Genomic DNA, 25,142 nt, shown 5'->3' with positions numbered 1-25,142 from the left:
TCCCGATCAGATTTTGTGTTGTCGTGGTTAGAACTATTCTGATAAATGTTACCATTAATTTAACAGTGTTATGAAAATTCTGAGTGTGATTTTAACAGTTTTTCCATATATGCTTCACTTTCACATTTACAATTTTTAATGAATTACAGAACTGCATAGACTTGCATGTAGGTTTTTGTTTTCATACCCCAATCATTTACACACATATATTAAGCCATTTCACATGAAACAAAATATTAAACAGAAGGTGTAAGGCAGCACTCAATCTGTTTTTCAGTAAACCAGAGTGATGCTGACCACATTGCTCACAATCAAGAATATGTTAATATGTAAACATATGCAAAGTATATTCAGTAATATTTTCCAAGTTCTGTTGTGGGCTTCCCTGATAACAGAGCATAGGTCCACTGTGTGGTGTCAGACTGCCTGTATTACATCAGGTGCTGGATAAGCCAGCAATTTCTTCACCTCACCACGGCAAGACTGAAGCCATCTTGTTTGGCTACCACTAGAAACTTTGCGCCTCAGGTGCCGATTCCATCTCCCTCTCTTTCTCATTCAGACTGAACCCAAAGATTTGCAACCTTGATGTCCTGTTCAACCCTCAGCTGGGCTTCAAACCCGCATGTAGTTCATCGCTAAGACCACTCACATCTACTTAGGAACATTGCTTGCCTATGCCCTCACCTTATGCCACTGCCACTGAAATCCTCATCCATGCCTTGGTTGTCTCAAGGCTAGAATTTTTTCAATGCCAGCCTCTCCAGCTCCACCCTGCACAAACTTCAACTCATGCAGACCTCTGTGACCTGCATCCTATTCTGCATAAAGCCCCACAAGCTCATTACTCTTGTATTCACTGACCCCTGCTGGCTCCCTGTCCCCTAGTACATTAACCTTAAAACTCCAGTCTTCATCTTCAGTTCCTTTTATGGTCTCTCTCCATCCTACCTGCGCAATCTTAGACAGCCCTATGTGTCAGCGCACACACTTTACTCTTGCAACTTTGCATTCCTCTAATTCTGCTTGTTTCCCACCCTTCTCCACTTTCTCCACTTCCTCCACTCCACTGTCTATGGCAGAGTCTTTAGCCAGTATGCTCCTGCACCTTAAATTCCCCTCCTAAACCTCATGCCCTTGCTATTCTTCTCCCATCTTCGAAAGTCTTCAGTAACTAACTTTACACCACGCCCTTGATCACCTGCTCAAGTTTTCCCCATCTTCCTGGTGGTTGATCACAACATCTCCTGTAAAGCAAATTAGATTAAGGCATAATATAAACGTAGATTGGTTGGTGGCTCTGAGGCTGAAGATCAAGTTCAAACCCTGGCCTACGCTGCGTTAGCTGATCTTGGGTAGTTAGTCACAATGTCAAGTTGTGGAAGGGAGAAGTCGGCCACTGCTGCTGCACCCAATTGCCATCGGCAGTATGCATCAGTGGATGTTAGATGAGGGGAGAATCAGGCTCAGCTGATGGCGAATTGGAAAACAGTATTTACTATCCAGGCTTTGCATGAAAAACAGGCATGTAGGTGAGATACTGGATGACAGGTGTGGTTTCAGTCAACAACAATCATAAGTCACCACAGACAGGAGAGAAGGAATGAAGGGAGAAAATTGGAGAAAAAATATTTTCACACTGGGAAATTAGTAATTCTTGTGTGCTGCAAGGGTTTCTAACCTCATTGGTATTTTTTTCCAATATATTTGTTTGAATATTCCATATATTGTTGTACTGATGCAAATAAAAGCTACCTTTAACTCTCTAGCAATTATGTTTTTCCCTACATATATATGATTGTGAAAATTGCATTTTTGTAACCTATACTGTCGGTTTTTTTCCTGGTAACCATCTGACTATTTCTGTACACTTGCAGTGATCTGTTCCCAATTATTCCCCATCCTTTAGTTTGGGCATCATCTCCATTTAATGAGACAGAGCATGCTGGTAGTTGTCAGCAAAAAAGACCCAAAACTAAATAAAGTTACCTCTTAAAGATCGTACTTTGCTTTTTAAGACAAAATGAGCCGCAAGGTGGTTTGAAGTCTCTAACCTTGCCTTTGCATTCAGACAGGTTATAAATTGCTTGAGTTTTGTTGTTACAATGTATTTCATCATCTGAACCCCTTGGTTAGATTCTGCCTTGTAATTACTCCCACGTATCTATTATATTCTAACGCACTGGTTGGTATAATAATCTGCAATAATGATATAAATTGCTGGAAATGCACAGCAGGTCAGTGAGTAAAGTCAGACGTGCTGTGTGTTTCCAGCATTTTCTGTTTATATTTCAGATTTCTACCATTTGTTTTATATCTAAATTAATATGTTCTCAGGTTGAACCTTTACACATTTGATGCCACATATATAATTTGCTCTAATAACCTTTAGTTATTGTTTGAAGTCTAACTCACTCACTTAAAACATCTATAACGCATATTTTTGATGCGAGAGTGCAAGTATTTACTTAGAGCAGTAAAGTACTGTTAGAGGTTGTGTAGAAAAGAATCACCTCTTTTAACTGATATTATATTGTTTTACAGATATCTCTTTGTGTTACAACTTAGACAAGATATTCTTTGTGGCAAGTAAGTTGATGTTAGACAATTATGTCTTTTGTGCAGAACTTTCCGCAGAAGATGTGGGTCTTCCAAAAACACATAATCACGTGTTTTAAATGACTGATTTCTGTACATTTTGGATTGAGCTAGCCATTTTGTAACGGCTGTTGCAAGAACAAGCGTATCAAAAGATCTGAGTGCATTTAATTCCACTGAATTAAGTTGGTGAATATCTTAACATGCCTGCTGGCACGTTTTCACTGTGGAAATGTACTGATTGGGGAAAATCTTCAATACAGTTTGGTTTTGGAACAAATAAACAATCTGTGGTGTAATTCAACTAGATAATGAATTCCAAATTGTATTCTAACTCAGTGTGTATTAATGTTTTTGTAGATTGAAATGTCCTTACGATACTGATGTAGAGCTAGCTGCTTATTGCCTTCAAGGTAAGTGGAGAATCTCTTCTCGAGAATCTGGCTGAATGTTCTTTAACATCTCCCTATTTCTCAGTGAAGCGCTTCGATGTGGTAATTCTTTGAAGCTCATTTTCTATTTTTTTTTTTGTCCTAATCCTATTTTTGTCTTGTTCATTCATCAGACACCCTTTAGCAGTCCTATTAAAGTTGCTTTGTAGCAATGTAACTACTGCCTCGTTCGTCGTATAAAAGCATAGCAAATATTATGAAAATCCATGGCTAAAGTCACCTCATCCCCTGGGATTTGCATTTTATAATGTCTAGCTCATGCCCGAGGTCTCTAATGCATTTTAATCCCATTATATAATAGTCATAAAATGAAAGGGGCAGCTGTTTAGAACAAGACACAGAACTATATTAGCATTTGTACCAACATATGATGCAGTTTCTTACGCCACTAATCTGACCACCACTGAACATTGTTATTGGTAGACATCCAACAACAATCCTTCTGCAGCTAACTTGCCCTGTGCCACATGACATATGGTTCAAATCTAGAGAACATCAGGGATGCTTATTTCAACATTGACTAATTGATTCAGCTGGTCAGTAGTCGCAACACCATAGGGTCTTATATAGGCTTATTTTTAATACCTCTCACTTCATCCCCATTTATAGAATCCATAAACAAATAATAACATTTACCACCAGTGGTTAGGATTGTTCTCATTAAGATTGTGTAAAGACTGTGTTTTATGTACCACCAATTACCCTTATTGCTGTACTCTCTACTGTGGCCCTGTAATCATCATTAGAGCCTACCAGTCTGAAGGTTGCATGAATGATTTTGAGCCTAGACTTTCCGCTCAGGCAAAAACCCCAGTGGAAAAATGGTGGAGTGCAGCATGCACAAGTCTGCTGATAAGTGGGCTGACCCCACTGGAGGTTCCATGGTCAGCTTAAATAACAATGATGGTGAGCTCCTGGTGTCAGGAGTCCACATACTGGGAACTCAACATTTTGAAGGTGGAATTTGTGTGCTCCTGTAGGATTTAAATGGCAGCACATCAAAAACCTGAATTTTCAGCAGCTCTGAAAACTTGCCAGAAAAAAGTGTCCGAGTCTGAAGGGGACATGGGAGCCTTCAGGATTAAATGTCAAGCAGTGCAAGTATTTCTCAATGAAGGTAGGCAGAAGAGGGAGACATTGTTTGGAAACCTGTGACATTTTCCTTGAAGGAGAGCGGTAGCAGGAGGTGGCCAGGGCAGTCATTACCAACTTGATGAACCCACACATGAGAACCTAGTGCTGGAAAAGGTTTAGTGACCTTGCCAGACATGACCTTGCCACTTCTGGCAAGGTAAGAGTGACCAGCCACACCTTCCAAGAATGTACTGAACTAAGCATATCTGCTACTTACAATCATCTCCCTCTTAACATTAAAGTGATTGTAGGAGGCCAACCATCGCAGCTCTAGGACATTGCTGCAGGAGTTCCTTAGGGCAATGTCCGTGGCTCAAACATCTTCAGCTGCTTTATCAATGACCTTCTCTCTGTCAGGAGTGGGGCTGTTTCTACAGTATTCAACTCCATTCAAATTCTCTAAGTGAAACAGCCTGCACCAGTCTACAGCTGGACCTGGAAAATATCCAGGCTTGGCAGGTAACATTCGCATCACAAGTGCCAGGCAATGACCATCTCCAACAGGACAAAGTCCAACCACCTGCCTCAACCTTCAATACCATCACTGAGTCCTCCACCATCAACATTTTGGGGCTCACTTTTAGGCCGAACTATATCCCATATCAGCACTGACTACAAGAGCAAGGTAAATGCTGGTTATTCTTTAATGAGTGTTTCATTTTTTGACCCCTCAAAGCCTCTCCACAAGGCACAAGTCAGGAGTGAGATGCAATAATGACCACTTGTCTGGATGGGTGCAGCCACAATAACAACAGCTTAAAACCATCCAGGACAGAGAAGTCCTCTTGATTGGCACCTCTGTCACTGGACTCACTATCCACCCCCCTACACCATTGATATACTGTGGTAGCAGCTAGGAGGCGTCTAGATTTAGGAGTAATAGTTCCAATTCATACAGTGGCACTAAGTGGAAGCATAATGGTAAGAACCACTAGGCACATGAACACATGGGATTTCATGAAAAAAATTGTGGATGCTCTAAAGTTGTGCATGTTGACATTGTTCTTGGCAAGGTTTGCAAGTGGCTTTCGTCAAGTGGTATGAATGTGTGCGGTGCAAGTTGATGCATACAGAGAAGGTTCTGTAGATGATGTATATTAATGGTGAGAAAGGGAATATATACACAAGACTGTTTTATGCAGTAGCCAGATGCAGGTAGTGAGGAAAAGATTGCCTAAAGTGGTGTGGTGTGAATGTGCCTTTCTTTTACATTCTTTTCAGGTGGTGGCTGCTAATGTTCCTCAGGCAAACACAGCAAAGGCACCTCTGCCTGTATCCATTTGTGGGGGTCCCGATGAATAAATGCATTGGGTTCTAGTGTGGCCTTCCTCCAGTCTTGCTCTTCTCTCAAAAAGCAAAAGTGGAACATAATAGAAAATCCAATTTGTGCCCTGCCCATTTTAGAGTGGGCACTTCCGCCATCCACCAGAAATGACTGCAGAAAATCCAGTGCCTGTTAGTGGATGAAGATCCAGCATAAACTATCTGTAATCCACTTCACTCACCAGAATACCACCGGTAAATCGTGCAAGTGTTAGTAGGACAATCTAAACTGTGGATTGTTTTTATAATCAATTCACCAGTGCATTGTTATTATTTTAAAAAACCTGCATGTAAGCATAATATTATAATGTTTTCCACTGCTGGGTGGTGATGTTTTTCCTGCTGGTGATACTAGTTGAAACTCCAAGATTGCTTAATTTGTTCTCTTCCTCCCTTTCCTGTTGAACAGCTATATTTAAACATTAAAATATTTGACTTGGGCATTGTGTCAACGACTTTGCTCAGCTGCCAGCTGTGTGGACACAAGTAATCAGTGGAGGCAGGTGTTTTCAGTTTAAATCTCTTCACAAACCTCATGATTACCATTTGGAATATACTGCTGTTCAGGACAAGTCCTTAGCCATCTTTGCCTGATGAGAGAGACACCCTTGTTTAAAAAAAAAGTTGGCCACCAACTAGTTTAATTCACCTTCCACAGGAAACTCTACTGTAGACCTTGCTGGTCTGTGTTGCCGCAGCCCGGTCTGCTGTTAACCAAATTCAATCTCCTTGGGAGATAGAGCGAGAAACTAAAATTTGCTATTTTTGATGCTACCTGAAGAGAAAAATTCAAGAAAATAACAGCAGTAACCCTACTTCCAGTTACCACAGGAGTAAAAGCTAATCAGTTTCTTTAATTTTTCCTGCCACTTGTCAGCCCTAGCCTGGATGTTGTCCAAGTCCTGTTGTAGTCCTGCTGGCATGGCGTTCTTCATTATCGGAGGAGTTGTGAATGGAGCTGAACACTGGAACCATCGGTCAACAGCTCCATTCCTGACCATAAGATCGAGGGGAAGGTCGTTGATGAAGCAGTTGAGGAAGCTTCCCTGAGGAATCCCCAGTGATTGGCTGTAACGATCACATGCATCTTCCTGTATGGCAAGTGTGACTTTGGTCACTGGAGGGTTTTCCACTTGACCCCTCATTGACCTCAGTTTTGTTAAGGCTTGTTGGTGCCACACAGTCAGATGCTGCCTTGCTGTCAAAGGCAATTACTCCAGCACTATAGCCCGGAGGTTGTCAGCACTCATAGCCTTTGCTGTGTGCTGTACACGCAGCTGCTTCTTAATGTCCTGTGAAGTGAACCATATTGGCTAGGCACTGGCATATATGATGGCAGGAACCTCTGGAGCAGGCCAAGTAGGATTGTCTGCTGGCTTTTTTGGTTGAAGATGCTTGTAAACACTTCAACCTGGTCCCTTGCATTCACAGGCTGGACTCTGCCATAGTTGTGGAGGGAGATGGTTATATTTGCCTGATTGTTCACTACCATTCTTGACTGGATGTGTTCGGTCTACAGAGCTTTGCTCTGTTCCATTTGTTGATTGCGCAGTTGCTTGGTTCTGTCTATAGCCTCTCTTATGGTGTTCAGCATGCAGGTTATCTTGTGTTGTAACTCCTGGAGGTTGGCACCTCATTCTAAGGTATACTTGGTACTGCACGTTACGTGCCCTTCTACAGTCCCCATTGAACCAGGGAAAGAAAGATTTTATAAAAAAAGAAACTTGTCATTGAAGAGCTAGAACATCTGAAGGAACATAACAAGTTTGAGGAATTTCTGGCTGTACATCAGAGCCATTGTAATGCACCGACCTGGACTAATGATACCTTATCCGGAAAGAAAGAGGCAAGGAAGTCTTCTGGGCTTAATGGTAATCGTAGAATCATAGAAAGTTATGGCACAGAAGGAGGCCATTTGGCCCATCATGTCCGTGCCAGCCGAAAAAGAGCTATCCAGCTTAATCCCACTTTCCAGCACTTAGTCCTAGCCCTGTAGGTTAGGGCACTTCAAGTGCATAGCCAAGTACTTTTTAAATGAGTTGAGGGTTTCTGCCTCTACCACCCTTTCAGGCAGTGAGTTCCAGACCCCCACCACCCTCTGGGTGAAAAAATTTCTCCTCAGCTCCCCTCTAATCCTTCTACCAGTTACTTCAAATCTATGCCCCCTGGTCACTGACTCCTCTGCTAAGGGAAATAGGTCCTCCCTATTCACTCTATCTAGTCCCATCATAATTTTATATACCTCAATTAAATCTCTCCTCAGCCTCCTTTGTTCCAAAGAAAACAACCCCAGCCTATCCAATCTTTTCTCATACCTAAAATTCTCCAGCCCTGGTAACATCCTCATAAATCTCCTCTGTACCCTCTCCAGTGCAATCACATCTTTCCTGTAATGTGGTGACCAGAACTGTGCACAGTACTCATGCTGTGGCCCAACCAATGTTTTATTCAGTTCTAGCATAACCTCCTTGCTCTTATATTCTGTGCCTCGGCTAATAAAGGAAAGTATCCTGTATGCCTTTTTAACCACCTTATCTACCTGTCTTGTTACCTTCAGGGATCTGTGGATATGCACTTCAAGGTCCCTCACTTCCTCTACACCTCTCAGTATCCTCCCATTTATTGTTTACTCCATTGCCTTATTTTCCCTCCCCAAATGCATTACTTCACACTTCTCTGGATTGAATTCCATTTGCCACTTTTCTGCCCATCTGACCAGCCCATTGATATCTTTCTGCAGTCTACAGCTTTCCTCCTCAAGATCAACCACACAGCCAATTTTTGTATCATCTGCAAACTTCTTGATCAAGCCCCCCCCCCCCCTATTCAAGTCCAAATCATTAATATAGACCACAAAAAGCAAGGGACCCAACTGGAAACAGCCTTCCAGTTGCAAAAACACCCGTCAACCATTACCCTTTGCTTCCCGTCACTGAGCCAATTTTGGATCCAACTTGCCACTTTCCCTTGGATCCCATGGGCTTTTACTTTTTTGACCAGTCTGCCATGTGGGACCTTGTCAAAAGCCTTGCTAAAATCCATGTACACTACATCAAACGCATTACCCTCATCGACCCTCCTTGTTACCTGCTCAAAAAATTCAATTAAGTTAGTTAGATGCGACTTTCGCTTATCAAATCCATGCTGACTGTCCTTGATTAACCCGTGCCTTTCTAAATGACGATTTATGCTGAATCAGAATCAACTCCAATAATTTGCCCACCACCAAGGTTAGACTGACTGGCCTATAATTACTTGGTCTAATTCTTTCTCCCTTTTTAAACAACGGTACAGCATTAGCAGTCCTCCAATCCTCTGGCAATCTCGCCTGTAGCCAGGGAGGATTGGAAAATGATGGTCAGAGGGTCTGCTATTTCCTCCCTTGCTTCTTTTAACAGCCTGGGATACATTTCATCTGGGCCTGAAAATATATCTACTTTCAAAGATGCTAATCCCCTCAATACTTCCTCTCTCACTATGTTTATCCCATCCAATATTTCACACTCCTCCTCCTTAACTACAATCTCTGCATTGTCCCCCTCTTTTGTGAAGATAGACGCAAAGTATTCATTAATACCCACATCTTCCGTCTCCGCACGTAGTTAACCTTTTTGGTCTCTAATATGCCCTACTCTTTCCTTAGTTATCCTCTTGCTCTTTATGTATTCATAAAACATTTTTGGGTTTTCCTTAATTTTACATGCCAGTATTTTTTCATGCCATCTCTTTGCTTTCCTAATTTCCTTTCTAATTTTACCCCTGCACTTTCTATACTTCTCTAGTCTTTCTGCAGTATTGAGCTCTTGGTGTTTGACATAAGCTTCCCTTTTTTGTCTTGTCTTACCCTGTATGCTCCTTGTCATCCAAGGGGCTCTAGATTTGGCAGTCCCACCCTTTTTCTTTGTGGGAACATTTTTACTCTGAACCCCTTGAATCTCCCCATTGAATGCCTCCCACTGCTCTGACACTGATTTACCTTCAAGTAGCTGTTTCCAGTCCACTTTTGCTAAATCATTTCTCAGCTTAATAAAATTGGCCTTTCCCCAATTTAGAACTTTTACTCCTGTTCTATCTTTGTCCTTTTCCATAACTATGCTAAATCTAACTGAATTATGATAACTGCCACCAAAATGCTCTCCCGCTGATGCTCTTTCCACCTGCCCAGCTTCATTCCCTAAAACTAAATCAAGAACTGCCCCCCTTGTTGGGCTTGCTGCTGGAGGAATGAGAGATGTGCTGGGCCGTGAGATTACAGATTGTGACAGTGCAATGGAGGAATGAGAGAGGTGCCGGGCGGTGAGATTACAGATTGTGACAGTGTACGTTGCTGCTGCTGCTGATGGCACACTGAATCTCATGGATGCCTAATTTTTGTCTATGGTAGCATTTGTTGGAATGACCACTGCATAGTCATTGTCAAGATGAAGTCTTGTCTCCACTGAAAGATAGCCCACACAAATCTGAGACTAAGCTTAGGGGCAAGCATTTATTGTTCATAATAAGTCTGGACTGAAATCCAAAAAAAAAATTAATCACCAAAAATATAGAAACATGGCTTGTGGCTTACTTAAATCACTGGGATAGTTTGAGAGCAATGGAATGCCTCTAGAATTACAATGAAGAATGTTTCTCTTCTGTTTCCCAATGGAGCTAAGAGTAGTGTTACTCTTGCTAAAGAGAAATGGTAATTGTTTGCAGTGTTTTAGCTATAAGTGTAATCTGGATATCTGTTTACAGAAAGAAGTTATCCATGTAAACCATATTGATCTACACAGGCCATAGTCACTTTTCAGTGACCCTTGTAATGTAGCACTTTAGCAAGAGTTGTTTTTGTTTCTATTTAAATGGGAAAGCAGTGGTTTGCTCCATGTATATCTGTTATAAAAATTGCTAAGTCAGTTGCAACGTTCCATTTCAAAATGCATTTTTTTCCATACTCACCACCAACATTGTTGCAAAATCCTCTACCCCAAGAAGCATTTTCTGCACAATGTTCCATCTCCAGAACTTCAGCCAGTCCCTAATGCTGAGGCCGCCCGACAAATACGCCAACCACGCTGCTGACCTTGGAAGACTGGCCTGCCAATAGTGGACTATTCAGTCATCCCCATGCCAGATCCCTCATGGAGCCAACCAGACTGCTCACACTCTGTTTTTTGTACCACTCCCTGCTGAAGTCACCCCACCACCACAAACTCCCTCCTCTCTCTCCCCACTGAGTAGAATTTCTGTTTCTGCTCCCCTTCTTCCCCCCCCCCCCACCCCCACCTCAATGATGAAGGAAATTGACCCTGACCTATCCATCATAAGGTCAGAAATGGGGATATTCGTTGACTATTGCAGTGTTCAGTTCCATTCGCAACCCCTCAGATAATGAAGCAGTCCGTGCCCTCATGCAGCAAGACCTGGACAACATCTAGGATTGGGCTAATAAGTGGCAAGTAACATTCGCACCAGACAAGTGCCAGGCAATGACCATCTCCAACAAGAAAGAGACTAACCACCTCCCCTTGACATTCAACGGCATTACCATCGCCAAATCCCCCACCTTCAACATCCTGGGGGTCACCGTTGACCAGAAACTTAACTGGACCGGCCACATAAATACTGTGGCTAAAAGAGCAGGTCAGAGGTTGCGTATTCTGCAGCGAGTGACTCACCTCTTGACTCCCCAAAGCCTTTTCACCATCTACAAGGCACCACTCAGGAGTGTGATGGAATACTCTCCACTTGCCTGGGTGAGTGCAGTTCCAACAACATTCAAGAAGCTCGACACCATCCAGGACAAATTAGCCCGCTTGATTGGCACCCCATCCACCACCCTAAACATTCATTCCCTTCACCACCGGTGCACCGTGGCTGCAGTGTGTACCATCCACAGGATGCACTGCAGCAACTCGCCAAGGCTTCTTTGACAGCACCTCCCAAACCCACGATCTCTACCACCTAGAAGGACAAGGGTAGCAAGCATATGGGAACAACACCACCTGCATGTTCCCCTCCAAGTCACACACCATCGTGACTTGGAAATATATCACCGTTCCTTCATCGTCACTGGGTCAAAATCCTGGAACTCCCTACCAAATAGCACTGTGGGAGAACCTTCACCACACAGACTGCAGTGGTTCAAGAAGGCGGCTTGCCACCACCTTCTCGAGGGCAATTAGGGATGGGCAATAAATGCTGGCCTTGCCAGCGACGCCCACATCCCATGAACGAATTTTTTTTAAAAATCCACCCTCGTCCGAGTGAGTCCTGTCAGTTCTGTCCCGGATTATAGTTTCTAAAAGTTTACCTACCTCTGAGATTAAACTGACTGGCCTATAGTTGCTGGGTTTAGCCTTACACCCTTTTTTTTGACCAAGGGTTTAACATTTGCAATTCTCCAGTCATAGAGTTATACAGCACGGATAGAGGCCCTTCGGCCCATCGTGTCGGCGCCGGCCATCGGCCCTGTCTACTCTAATCCCATATTCCAGCATTTGGTCCGTAGCCTTGTATGCTATGGCATTTCAAGTGCTCATCCAAATGCTTCTTGAATGTTGTGAGGGTTCCTGCCTCCACAACCCTTTCAGACAGTGAGTTCCAGACTCCAACCACCCTCTGGGTGAAAAAGTTCTTTCTCAAATCCCCTCTAAACCTCCCGCCTTTTACCTTGAATCTATGCCCCCTTGTTATAGAACCCTCAACGAAGGGAAAAAGCTCCTTAGTATCCATCCTATCTGTGCCCCTCATAATTTTGTACACCTCAATCATGTCCCCCCTCAGCCTCCTCTGCTCCAAGGAAAACAAACCCAATCTTCCCAGTCTCTCTTCATAGCTGAAGCGCTCCAGCCCTGGTAACATCCTGGTGAATCTCCTCTGCACCCTCTCCAAAGCGATCACATCCTTCCTGTAGTGTGGCGACCAGAACTGCACACAGTACTCCAGCTGTGGCCTAACCAGTGTTTTATACAGCTCCATCATAACCTCCTTGCTCTTATATTCTATGCCTCGGCTAATAAAGGCAAGTATCCCATATGCCTTCTTTACCACCTTATCTACCTGTTCCGCCGCCTTCAGGGATCTGTGAACTTGCACACCAAGATCCCTCTGACCCTCTGTCTTGCCTAGGGTCCTCCCATTCATTGTGTATTCCCTTGCCTTGTTAGTCCCTCCAAAGTGCATCACCTCGCACTTTTCCGGGTTAAATTCCATTTGCCACTGTTCCGCCCATCTGACCAACCCATCTATATCGTCCTGCAGACTGAGGCTATCCTCCTCGCTATTTACAGTCCTCTGGCACCGCCCCCGTATCTATCGATGTTTGCCTGCCAATCTTTGATTCCAATTTACGCGGGCCAGATCTGTTCTCATCCCATTGAAATTGACCCTCCTCCAATTGAGTATTTTTACTTTAGATTGGTCTGTGTCCTTTTCCATAGCTATTCTAAACCTTATGATACAATGATCGCTCCTCCCTAAATGCTCCCCACTGACACTTGCTCCACTTGGCCCACCTCATTCCCTAGAACCAAGTTCAGCAAGGCCTCCTTCCTCTTTGGGCCGGAAACGTACTGGTTAAGAAAGTTATCCTGAACACATTTCAAAAATTCCCGGCTCTACTCTTGCTGTGCTTTCTCTCCTGAAACCAGCCACTCTGCTCTCCCATCTCTGACTCTAGACCTGGGTCTGCCCAGAATTTTTTAAAAAATGGTGGCCCCACTCCAAAAACAGGCCTTACGGATGTAGTTGACCCCCTTTCTATCTTTCCTGATAAGGTTTTCTGGTCTAGCCTCATTCCCGTTTATGCATCACCATCTCAGTTATGAATTGCTCTCTCTATGCAGATGCCCTGGTCTCACCCGGCCTATAGGTCCCACTACGCTGGTTCAGTTCTGCTGCACTGCCCTTAACTGTCCCCCGGCTTCATACTGTCGTGACTTATCTTTGGCTGGTACTGGCCATTTCCCTTTTTTGTCTAGCCTGCTTCTTCCTTTTTTCTTGTCTCAGCCTTTACCCCAGCTTGTCCTGCATCCCAGGGCCCCTTCCTTCCTCTGTTTTTGTTTTGCTCTCATGCCCTGGCTGTCATATTTATTGCCCATCTCTTGGGCCCAAGTTTCACTCCTCACTGCAATTTTTCTTTCTCCACGTTTCCCTGGTTACTCCTTAGGCCTCCTTTTATGGTGGCATGTTCTGTAATTACTCCTGGCCCACCACCTCATAAATATAATTTCCTGAGCGACAGTGAAAGGCAGATGCATGAGAGAGAAAGATACAGGGCAAAGGTTGGCGATGGAGTGGGAGTGGGGGTGGGGGGGAACACATCGACTGAAGACAGATGAGCAAGGGATGTGGAGAGAGAGACAGAGACATATAGGGGAAGAGAGAGACATGTGGAAAGAGACAAATATCGGGTAAAAGAAAGAGACATCAGGGAGAGTGAGACTGTAATATCAGAGGACAGAAAAAGTGTGAGAGAGAAAGATCTGCTATATCGTGTATTATAAACAGCAAAGGCTACAGGCAATTATGCAAACAATATACGAACGTAAGGATGTTCTGGTAAACCTGAAGGAGAAGCAGTTTGGGAGGCAAATGGGCACAACATCTAAAACCAAGCAAAGGGAACAACTTGAGGGGGAAATGATGTGAAATGAACCATTGAGCACTACAACCTACCTTTTCTCTGGACCTGGCACTAAAAAATCAGCCCTCCAAACACAGCAGCTCCTTTTCCCCACTATGCCATGCCACAAATCATCAATCCATCAGCCATCTCCTACCTGGAAAGAAACAAGAACAAAAAGAGAAGCAGAAAAGGAAAAGGGCAGAGTCACAAACACAGCATATACAAGTAAGGAACATTTATTATCTAATGTGAATATTGCCATGGGAGATCCACTAGTCTTGCAAAAGAATTTTATTGCAAGCACAAGTTCTTTTACCGTTCCATGAGAGTAGTATTCAGACTTGAGAGAGGGAAGGAAATCAGATAATGAGAGTTCTAGCTTATCTCCTACTGATTATTTAAAAATACAGACAAATAATCTAAATAACTTTCAACTGGGCTCATTACTGACCAGCCAACATTACCTAAATCTAGGAACAGGAGTAGGCCATTTAGCCCCTCGAGCTTGTACCGCCATTCAGTGAGATCATGGCTGATCTGTGACCTAACTCCATAGCCTCTTATCCTCCACCTTAGCCTCTTATCCAGAGACAGGAGCTTAAAGTGACACTACTTTTGACTCATACCTCATCAATCCAGCAATATCTAGGATAAAAAAGGTCAGTAACCATTAAATTAACTCTGTTCTGTACCTTTTTAATTGAGTAAAAAAAGGAAACATTTCTTTAAAGGCTATTTCTCTTGCTATACTGAGATATCAATGTAGTGTTTAGTCTGGAACAGCAGGACTAACTTCAGTGATCATTTTACTCAGCTGTGCAGTGGACTGGCATTTTTCCACCGACCAAATTGGTGTGCAATAACTAAAATCTTGCTTTGTGATCAGTGAAAGTCTGTTCTGTATTATGATGTCTTTAGATTTATCAACATTAGAATTTTGTTCAATCACGTTCTATAGCTGAAATTGTATAGATGTAATTTATGTTTCCAGTGACTTTAAATAATGAATAAAATGTTTACTTTTCTTTAGCGGAGCTTGGGGACTGTGAGCCTCTTGAACACTCTTCGGAGCTGGTGTCAGAATTCAGGTTTAATCCCAATCAGACTGAAGATATGGAGATAGATATTTTTACACGGTGGAAGGAGTGCAGGTAAACACCTGGAGTATCTAAATTGAGCTTTTAGGAAACTTATTTCCACATCTTAAAATCCCTATTTTTCAATAGATTCACAATAGCTTGTAGACATACACTTTTAATAGCTATAAATATCGGAGTACAACAGTTGCATTGCCTTTAGTACCATGTTCTTAATTTTTGTAAAGTCCCTTATGTGGCACCGTACCAGCAGCCTTCTGAAAATCCATATATATGGCATCACCGCATTCTCTGCCTATATACTAATTTCCTAAAAAAAAATGTCAAACATGACTTGCTGTTTACAAATGCATGCTGACTGTTTCTGATTAAAAGAAAGAAAGGAAAACTTGCATTTATATAGCGCCTTTCATGACCTCAGGACGACCCAAACGCTTTACAACCAATTAAGTACTTTTGAAGTATAGTCACTGTTATAATGTAGGATATGTGATAGCCAATTTGCGCACAGAAAGGTCCCACAAATGTGATAATGACCAGATAATCTTTTTTAGTTGAGCGTTAAATATTAGCCAGGACACCGGAGAGAACTCCCCTGCTCTTCTTCAAAATAGTGCCATGGGACCTTTAACGTCCACCTGAGAGGGAAGAAGAGGCCTCGATTTAACATCTCATCTGAAAGGCCGCAATTCCAACAGTTCAGCACTCCCTCAGTACTGCACTGGAGTGCATACCTTTCTAAGTATTCACTAATTTCATCCTGTATTGTGCCTGTAGAAGTTTACCCATAATTCCCTGGCTTATCCCTTTCCCCAGTTCTCCTTGGCAGAATTCCCATTTTGAAAAATTATCGTTAGTGCCTATACTATTTGCTCCCTACCTCCTTCAGTATGAACAAGATCAACATACAGTGGTTCAGCCATTGGCTTGGGAGATAAATGGAGGTTGTGTGCTTTAATGGAATGCAATTTGAGGAATGGCGATTAATATAGAGTGGAATCATCAACAAAAATGGTTGGATGATATTGGAAGAACGTTGTTTGTGGACAGAATGAACATGAGCAAATTTCCACTGATGAGCACGTAACAGATTCAGAGAGTGAACAGAGCCCAGGGGAACCCCTGAATTAATGGAGAGAATCAGAGAATGAGAAAACAACTACAGAGGAATTTGTGAGAAAACTGGATAACTATGAACATAGATTTGGTGGGAGGCCATAAGATGGTAGTTTGTTTATAGGTGCATGGCACTAGTCTCTGTGAATGACTTTGGAGATATCCACAGCAATGACAGATGATTCACCAAAGTGCTGAGTTGTTCCAGACGATGCAGACTAGTTCCTGGCTATGCTAAAAACTATGCTAATGATAATGGATTAGGGCAGAACTTTGAAGATGATGGATAATTTCAGAGCAGCAATTTCCATAACTTTAGAAAGTTCCAATGTAAAAGCACTAAGACAATGGTTTGAAGGGTAAGAGAGAGGGTTAATTTTCTTGTGGACAGAATGAACATGAGCAAATTTCCACTGATGAGGAAAGGTGGGATGGGAGCAAATGAGACTAGAGATTCCATAGGACAGAAATAATTCAGACTCTTGCATCTTGAAAATGATTGGAGAAATACCATTGGAATTAGGGACCTTAGGAAGTTTTGAAGAGGTGACTAAGGTAGTGGACAGGGGAATGTCAATGGATGTTATTTAAATGGGCTTCCAAAAGTTTTGATAAAGTCCCACATAAGAGACTGTTAGCTAAGATAGAAGCCCATGGAATCGAGGGAAAAGTACAGACTTGGTTAGGAAGTTGGCTGAGCGAAAGGCAACAGAGAGTAGGGATAATGGGTAGGTACTCACATTGGCAGGATGTGACTAGTGGAGTCCCGCAGGGATCTGTCTTGGGGCCTCAATTATTCACAATATTTATTAACGACTTAGATGAAGGCTTAGAAAGTCTCATATCTAAGTTTGCCGATGACACAAAGATTGGTGGCATTGTAAGCAGTGTAGATGAAAACATAAAATTACAAAGGGATATTGATAGATTAGGTGAATGGGCAAAACTGTGGCAAATGGAATTCATTGTAGGCAAATGTGAGGTCATCCACTTTGGATCAAAAATGGATAGAACGGGGTACTTTCTAAATGGTTAAAAAGTTAAAAACAGTGGATGTCCAAAGGGACTTAGGGGTTCAGGTACATAGATCATTGAAGTGTCATGAACAGGTGCAAAAAATAATCAATAAGGCTAATGGAATGCTGGCCTTTATATCTAGAGGACTAGAGTACAAGGGGGCAGAAGTTATGCTGCAGCTATACAAAACCCTGGTTAGACCGCACCTGGAGTACTGCGAGCAGTTCTGGGCACCGCACCTTTGGAAGGACATATTGGCCTTGGAAGGAGTGCAGCATAGGTTTACTAGAATGATACCCGGACTTCAAGGGTTAAGTTAAGAGGAGAGATTACACAAATTGGGGTTGTATTCTCTGGAGTTTCGAAGGTTAACGGGTCATCTGATCGAAGTTTATAAAATATTAAGGGGAACAGGTAGGGTGGATAGAGAGAAACTATTTCCGCTGGTTGGGGATTCTAGGAGTAGGGGGCACAGTCTAAAAATTAGAGCCAGACCTTTCAGGAGCACGATTAGAAAACATTTCTACACACAAAGGGTGGTAGAAGTTTGGAACTCTCTTCCGCAAACGGCAATTGATACTAGCTCAATTGCTAAATTTAAATGTGAGATAGATAGCTTTTTGGCAACCAAAGATATTAAGGGATATGGGCCAAAGGCAGGTATATGGAGTTAGATCACAGATCAGCCATGATCTTATCAAATGGCGGAGCAGGCACGAGGGGCAGAATGGCCTACTCCTGTTCCTATGTTCCTAGAGAATAAAGGATCCAAAACTGGGAGATGAAACCTTCCATGCAACCTAGAATACAATGGTTCCAGTAATTGGATAAACATTTTGCTGTTGGTTCAACCAAACCTACACCTAATTTACTGTATTAAGATTATACAGTTACAATCCAGCAATTCCATGTGATGAGTCTCTTGTATGTCCTGTACACCTCTTCAAAACAGGTCTGTTAATCTTAAGTTTACTAATGTTAATATTTTAAAGGCAATTTTTATAAAGTCAAAGTGTACAAAATTATAGTCTTGCTGTAATTGATGGAAATCTTTTTTCTGGGTCTGCAGAAGGCTGATTTCTAATATTAAACTGAGTTTCAAAAAATATATTAAAGTTGTAACTTTAAATAGCACCTAGCACGCTGCTCTAGTTTATGGAATGGCTGCAGTGCTAATTGGATGCAGATAACTTCCAAATTAATGTCCCAAACCTAATTTCAACAAAAATGTATAGTTAACAAAGTACAGACCTGCATTACATTCATCTACTTTTTCACTCACCGTTATATTTAACTCATTGGATACTTTCAATATTTTTGGTTCGAATATAATTTAACCTCTTCCTATTGGAGCTGTTGTGGATATAATGACCTTCTCATGTGATGAACCGTATTTTAAAATTGCCGTCAAACTATCTGTCTCAAATCCAATATTATGCCTTTTTGTGGTCCTTGCCACCATAAATCCTCCTCAGAGGGTGCGACAGTTTGGGCTGCAAACTTCACAACTGTTATCAGTAACAACAGCAAAACAATTGGATCTTTCTGGGAGTGAGCCAACAACAGTTATTAAATAGCTGTTTGTGCAATAACTTTCCCCAAACCACGGCCAATACATTGTGCTTCTGATCAGCTGACAGGAGCATATGTTCTGAGTTGCAAATATTCCTTGGCCTCTCTCTTGCTCGTGTCTCCATGGAGCAAATGGGGTAGTTTACTGTTGGATAGGGTACTGAGGGTCTGCTGAGAAGTGATGAAAGATAACAAATTTGGTTAACATTTTATGTAGTGGCTCATGAGGAATTTGTAAGATTCAGAAAAAAAATGGTGCTTAAAGTTCACCTATATTAGTTGTGGCATGGATGATATTCATGGTACTGTAATTGAAACTCTGGTTAGACGTGGCATCGTTCCTGATTTGATTTTCTCATTTTCATAGGGGGAAAAACCCAGCGCAGGCAGAATTATGTTATTTGAACAAAGCCAAATGGCTAGAAATGTATGGAGTGGACATGCACACAGTCAAGGTAAGATTAGTAGGAGTCTTTTTTTTAAATATAATTTTTGTGGACTGTCTAATACATAACTCTCTTCTGTAATGTTATGTCTTTTCTAGGGAAGAGATGGCTATGAATATTCTCTTGGATTGACACCAACAGGCATATTGGTCTTTGAAGGATCAAACAAAATAGGCCTGTTCTTTTGGTAAAGGAATCTGTTTCTTTCATCATATTTTCCTATTTGAAAACTATATGCTAATTAAACTGTTCAAGCTCCCTGTAAATACGTTTTCTTCTTTGTATCGTGCAGGCCCAAAATAACCCAATTGGATTTCAAAAAGAACAAACTAACTCTTGTTGTTGTGGAGGATGATGAACAGGTGAGCAACGCAATCTCATGGAGTTTAAGACACATGCAGGGAGTCTGGGTGGGGCAGTGCATTAGAAGACAGCTATGTCACTTCCTGCACCTGACTTTGTTGAATCCAGTCCAGATTGACACTTTTTTTCTGATAGTGTACAAACGTCCTAATTGAGACAAGTTTGGAATGGCAGAGGCTACCACACAAAGTTGCTCTTTCAGTTAGAAGTAACTTGCATTCAGATTTTTAAAAATGGGTCTAAACATACTGAATTTTAAAAACTTACTTTTGCCTTGTGCTGCAAATTCAGGTTTGCAGTAGATACCTTTTTGGGTTCAGTGCTGCCAGTCGCTCATTTAAGAGGTCTGAGAATCTTACTTTTATGGGGGTTGACTCACTGCCCTGTGTCTACTTGTACAGTAGCATAACCAGGGATGTAATAATAGCATCCCTTTGTCATCTGGACTGGATATTCGTATTTTCTGCACATGTATTTGTTTCTTCTCTCTGTAGGTGGACTGAGTGATCATTTGGTGGGACGAGACTTGTGAATCGCTATGCTGCTTTATTTCCCATCAGGTGAACATACAGAATAACAGCTATGACCAGATTCACTTCTTTCCATCAATGCTGATTGTCTTTGTGTAATCTAAAACAACGAACATGCTACACTACTCCACTTCAGTGGGTCATTTTGGTTGTCTTAAAGCTAATTTTCTAACTCCTTATTCCTGCATTCCATCCTCCTCGCAGCCCTTTGCTGCCTTCACAGCCTTTCAATTTAAAAAAAAAACTCCCTGTATCCCAGTCCCTATCTTGTATCTTTTCACGAACAGACAGAAATTGAAGGGCTTTGGCACACAATGGGTGTGAGGTATTTTTCACTTGCCTATACAAGCTAACAAATCGCTTATTGTTTAGTCTTTGGTGAAAACAACTGTTCAGCATATTAATCACCTTTTGTCCAGGTGCCTTTTTTAAAACTTGAGAACGTACATTGCTTTTAAAAATGCATCATTTTTTCCAAATCCATCGTGTGGAGAAATGATCAAAAATCCTGGAACGTAACACCCTGCAAGATTATAGGGTGCTATTCCTCAACTGATTAGTCAGAAGGACATGCTGAAGGGTGTTAAGGTGCTGATTCATGGATAGGCCGAAAAAAATCTCAAAGTAGTCACTGGGAGTGTAGTTGTTGGCTTGTGAGTTTCAAAACCAAACCAAACCAATAAGTCAGTAATATTCAGAAGAATCTGTTGGTTTAAATGTGGTTTATTTATTTGATGCATAGTGTTCCATAAAAATTGCATTTCTAAACATGTGTCTCTTCATTTTTCCACCTCAATGAAAGGGTAGAGAACAGGAGCATACATTTGTTTTCCGGTTAGATAATTCCAAAGCATGTAAACACTTGTGGAGGTGTGCTGTGGAGAACCACGCATTTTTCAGACTACGAGCTCCTACCCAAAATAAAGAGGGACGATCAGATTTAATGCGTCTGGGATCTCGCTTCAGATTCAGGTATCATTTTACAATTTAATATTGTGTTTCGTTTATTTCTGCCTTCTACCTGTTTAATATAACAGCAAACCAATATTTATTCCAGTGGTCGGACCGAGTATGAAGCAACACATAAAAGTAGACTGCGTCGGACGAGTACGTTTGAAAGGCGCCCGAGCAAACGCTATCCCTCACGAAGACATTCCATAATTAAAGGTATTATTTGTGCATTATGGATTATATTTTTACGACTTTTCTTTGGTGATTTTTTGTAAGCAAGGTGAGAATGTTAATGGCAGCATTGAGCATTTGTAGGTCAGGTGCCGTGAGGTTATATACACACAATCAAGCTGCTCCTTTTCCAAAATGTACTCCAGCTCCAACCTCAGATGAGAACCCCATGCTGTACCAGTGTGTTATTTTTCAACTTCCCACATCTTGTGGTTTAGGAGTAAAATTGGCAATTGATGTCAAATTGGAGACGGTTGTACACTTATGGGCCCATACCCACTTAGAACTGGATTGAAACTTCCCACTCCTCTCCCAGACAGAAGGGAAAGTATTTCTTTCTCCCACACCAGTTTTCCTCCCTGACTCTCTGCCCTGAATGTGTTGACTCTTTGCTGGGGTATGGGTCCATGGGTCCATGGGCCAATTGTAAGTACCCTACTCAGCACACATTGTGGATTGAATTTTGGATTATATGGTATAGCTACTCGCTGGATAAACACACTGACCCATCAAAGGAATCTTGGACAGAGAGATTTTCATCCCATCAGCTGGGCTGGGATCAAATCTAGCAAGCAGGCATCAAAGGCCAGAGTTTAATCTACCACCACTCAATTCCTCATGTTATGGAGAATTTTAATGTTCTCTATCTTTTTTCAAACTTGGGAACCATGCATAATTATCATCACTTTCACAAGATTTTGCTGATAGTGCAGGGAGCAATAATCGTGCATGTTGACTTTTTAAAAATATTCTTCTGAGGTTGAAGGAGAAACATGCAAGAGTTTTCTTTATATCCTTATGAAAAATGACAATGAGGCAGATTTTCACAGACAGGAACATTGCTTGTTTTCAGTACATACTAAACTTCAGGTTAAACTTCTTTATGCATATATTTTGAGTCACAAAAACAGAACAATTGATGTAAAAGCACACTGGAGAAACATGAAACAAATCCTATAAAAAATATTGAATTGATAGCCAGTTTGAACAGTTCACAAAATACATGAGTGTATAAATGGATGTAATATGCATTTGCCTACCCATTAACTTATATGAAATTTGTAATTTACAATGTCACTTGGATTAAAAAGTTCCTTTTCTAGGCTGGCTGGAAAATGACAGCCATTAAGTGTCAGCTCTTCAATCTCCATTTTCAAGAAAAATAAACAGAATCACAAAATGCAGTCCCTTAAATGTTGGTAAAAATCCAGGAATTTCATGTAATAAAAGCTGAGTGACTTATTCAGTCATCATCATTTCAGGAATAAAGCTGAAATGTATACCAGTTAGGGGAGGGAGAAGAGAAGCCCTTTTAATATGCCCAATCCATGAACTCTATTGTTAAATGCCTGCCATTGATCTGACAGGGCGGAGCCCATTGTTGATGATGCTTGTGTTTTCCCCTTGTGTCATGTTTGTGGAAACACTACGTACAAATACATTCGGTATTCATGGTAAACATGAATCGTGTGCTCTGATGATAGGCACAGTGCGCCATCTGCACAGCAGCCTTTCTATTTTACCAGCTAACAATTTATTCATTCCTTACAGGTTCAAATCCAGTGAAATATGGACATACCAGGTTTGAATTATTTTTGTTTTCTTAAGAGGTTAAATGGCATGACAATCATTTGTCAGAAGATGTTAACTCTTGACTGATCAGTAGCAATTCTGCAGTAACTTCATTTTTTTTAAATTCGTTCATGAGATGTGGGCATCGCTGGCGAGGCTGGCATTTATTGCCCATCCCTAATTGCCCTTGAGAAGGTGGTGGTGGTGAGCCGCCTTCTTGAACTGCTGCAGTCCTTGTGGTGAAGGCTCTCCCACAGTGCTGTTGGGTACTGAGTTCCAGGATTTTGACCCAGTGACGATGAAGGAACGGCGATATATTTCTAAGTCGGGATGGTGTGTGACTTGGAGGGGAACGTGCAGGTGGTGGTGTTCCCATGTGCCTGCTGCTCTTGTCCTTCTAGGTGGTAGAGGTCGCGGGTTTGGGAGGCGCTGTCGAAGAAGCCTTGGGGAGTTGCTGCAGTGCATCCCATGGATGATACACACTGCAGCCACTGTGCGCCGATGGTGAAGGGAGTGAATGTTTAGGGTGGTGGATGGGGTGCCAATCAAGCGGGCTGCTTTGTCCTGGATGGTGTCGAGCTTCTTGAGTGTTGTTGGGCTGCACTCATCCAAGCAAGTGGAGAGTATTCCATCACACTCCTGACTTGTGCCTTGTGGATGGTAGAAAGGCTTTGGGGAGTCAGGAGGTGAGTCACTCGCCGCAGAATACCCAGCCCCAAAACTGCTCTTGTAGCCACAGTATTTATATGGCTGATCCAGTTAAGTTTCTGGTCAATGGTGACCCCCAAGATGTTGATGGTGGGGGATTCGGCGATGGTAATGCCATTAAATGTCATGGGGAGGTGGTTGGACTCTCTCTTGTTGGAGATGGTCATTGCCTGGCACTTGTCCGGCGCGAATGTTACTTGCCACTTATCAGCCCAAGCCTGGATGTTGTCCAGGTCTTGCTGCATGCGAGCACGGACTGCTTCATTATTTGAGGGGTTGCGAATGGAACTGAACACTGTGCAATCATTAGCGAACATCCCCATTTCTGACCTTATGATGGAGGGAAGGTCATTGATGAAGCAGCTGAAGATAGTTGGGCCTAAGACACTGCCCTGAGGAACTCCTGCAGCAATGCCCTGGGGCTGAGACGATTGGCCTCCAACAACCACTACCATCTTCCTTTGTGCTAGGTATGACTCCAGCCACTGGAGATTTTTCCCCCTGATTCCCATTGACTTCAATTTTACTAGAGCTCCTTGGTGCCACACTCGGTCAAATGCTGCCTTGATGTCAAGGGCAGTCACTCTCACCTCACCTCTGGAATTCAGCTCTTTTGTCCATGTTTGGACCAAGGCTGTAATGAGGTCTGGAGCCGAGTGGTCCTGGCGGAACCCAAACTGAGCATCGGTGAGCAGGTTATTGGTGAGTAAGTGCCACTTGATAGCACTGTCGACGACACCTTCCATCACTTTGCTGATGATTGAGAGTAGACTGATGGGGTGGTAATTGGCCGGATTGGATTTGTCCTGCTTTTTGTGGACAGGACATACCTGGGCAATTTTCCACATTGTCGGGTAGATGCCAGTGTTGTAGCTGTACTGGAACAGCTTGGCTGAGGTGTGGCTAGTTCTGGAGCACAAGTCTTCAGCACTACAGCCGGGATGTTGTCGGGGTCCATAGCCTTTGCTGTATCCAGTGCACTCAGCCGTTTCATGATATCTCGTGGAGTGAATCGAATTGGCTGAAGACTGGCTTCTGTGATGGTGGGGATCTCGGGAGGAGGCCGAGATGGATCATCCACTCGGCACTTCTGGCTGAAGATGGTTATAAACGCTTCAGCCTTGCCTTTTGCACTCACGTGCTGGACTCTGCCAGCATTGAGGATGGGGATGTTTACAAAGCCTCCTCCTCCTGTTAATTGTTTAATTGTCCACCACCATTCACTACTGGATGTGGCAGGACTGCAGAGCTTTGATCTGATCCGTTGGTTGTGGAATCGCTTAGCTCTGTCTATAGCATGTTGCTTCTGCTGTTTAGCACGCATGTAGTCCTGAGTTGTAGCTTCACCAGGTTGGCACCTCATTTTTAGGTACGCCTTGTGCTGCTCCTGGCATGCTGTTCTGCACTCCTCATTGAACCAA

General features: G+C 42.5%; 1 protein-coding gene across 1 annotated transcript in view; it reads left to right on the top strand.

Annotated features, from left to right (window-relative positions):
• Positions 1 to 25,142, top strand: part of LOC137341713 (band 4.1-like protein 4B) — a 282,961-nt gene that overhangs the window by 119,153 nt on the left and 138,666 nt on the right. The window contains exons 5-13 of the mRNA XM_068005123.1: positions 2,545 to 2,589; positions 2,959 to 3,011; positions 15,149 to 15,269; positions 19,288 to 19,375; positions 19,465 to 19,553; positions 19,659 to 19,728; positions 21,062 to 21,231; positions 21,317 to 21,426; positions 22,993 to 23,023. Coding sequence (XP_067861224.1) covers positions 2,545 to 2,589; positions 2,959 to 3,011; positions 15,149 to 15,269; positions 19,288 to 19,375; positions 19,465 to 19,553; positions 19,659 to 19,728; positions 21,062 to 21,231; positions 21,317 to 21,426; positions 22,993 to 23,023 — 777 coding nt within the window. The remainder of the gene's footprint in view (positions 1 to 2,544; positions 2,590 to 2,958; positions 3,012 to 15,148; positions 15,270 to 19,287; positions 19,376 to 19,464; positions 19,554 to 19,658; positions 19,729 to 21,061; positions 21,232 to 21,316; positions 21,427 to 22,992; positions 23,024 to 25,142) is intronic.

Source organism: Heptranchias perlo, chromosome 2 (genome assembly GCF_035084215.1).
Source record: "Heptranchias perlo isolate sHepPer1 chromosome 2, sHepPer1.hap1, whole genome shotgun sequence".
NCBI classification, from domain to species: Eukaryota; Metazoa; Chordata; class Chondrichthyes; order Hexanchiformes; family Hexanchidae; genus Heptranchias; species Heptranchias perlo.
This window is presented reverse-complemented; position numbering and strand designations above follow the sequence as displayed.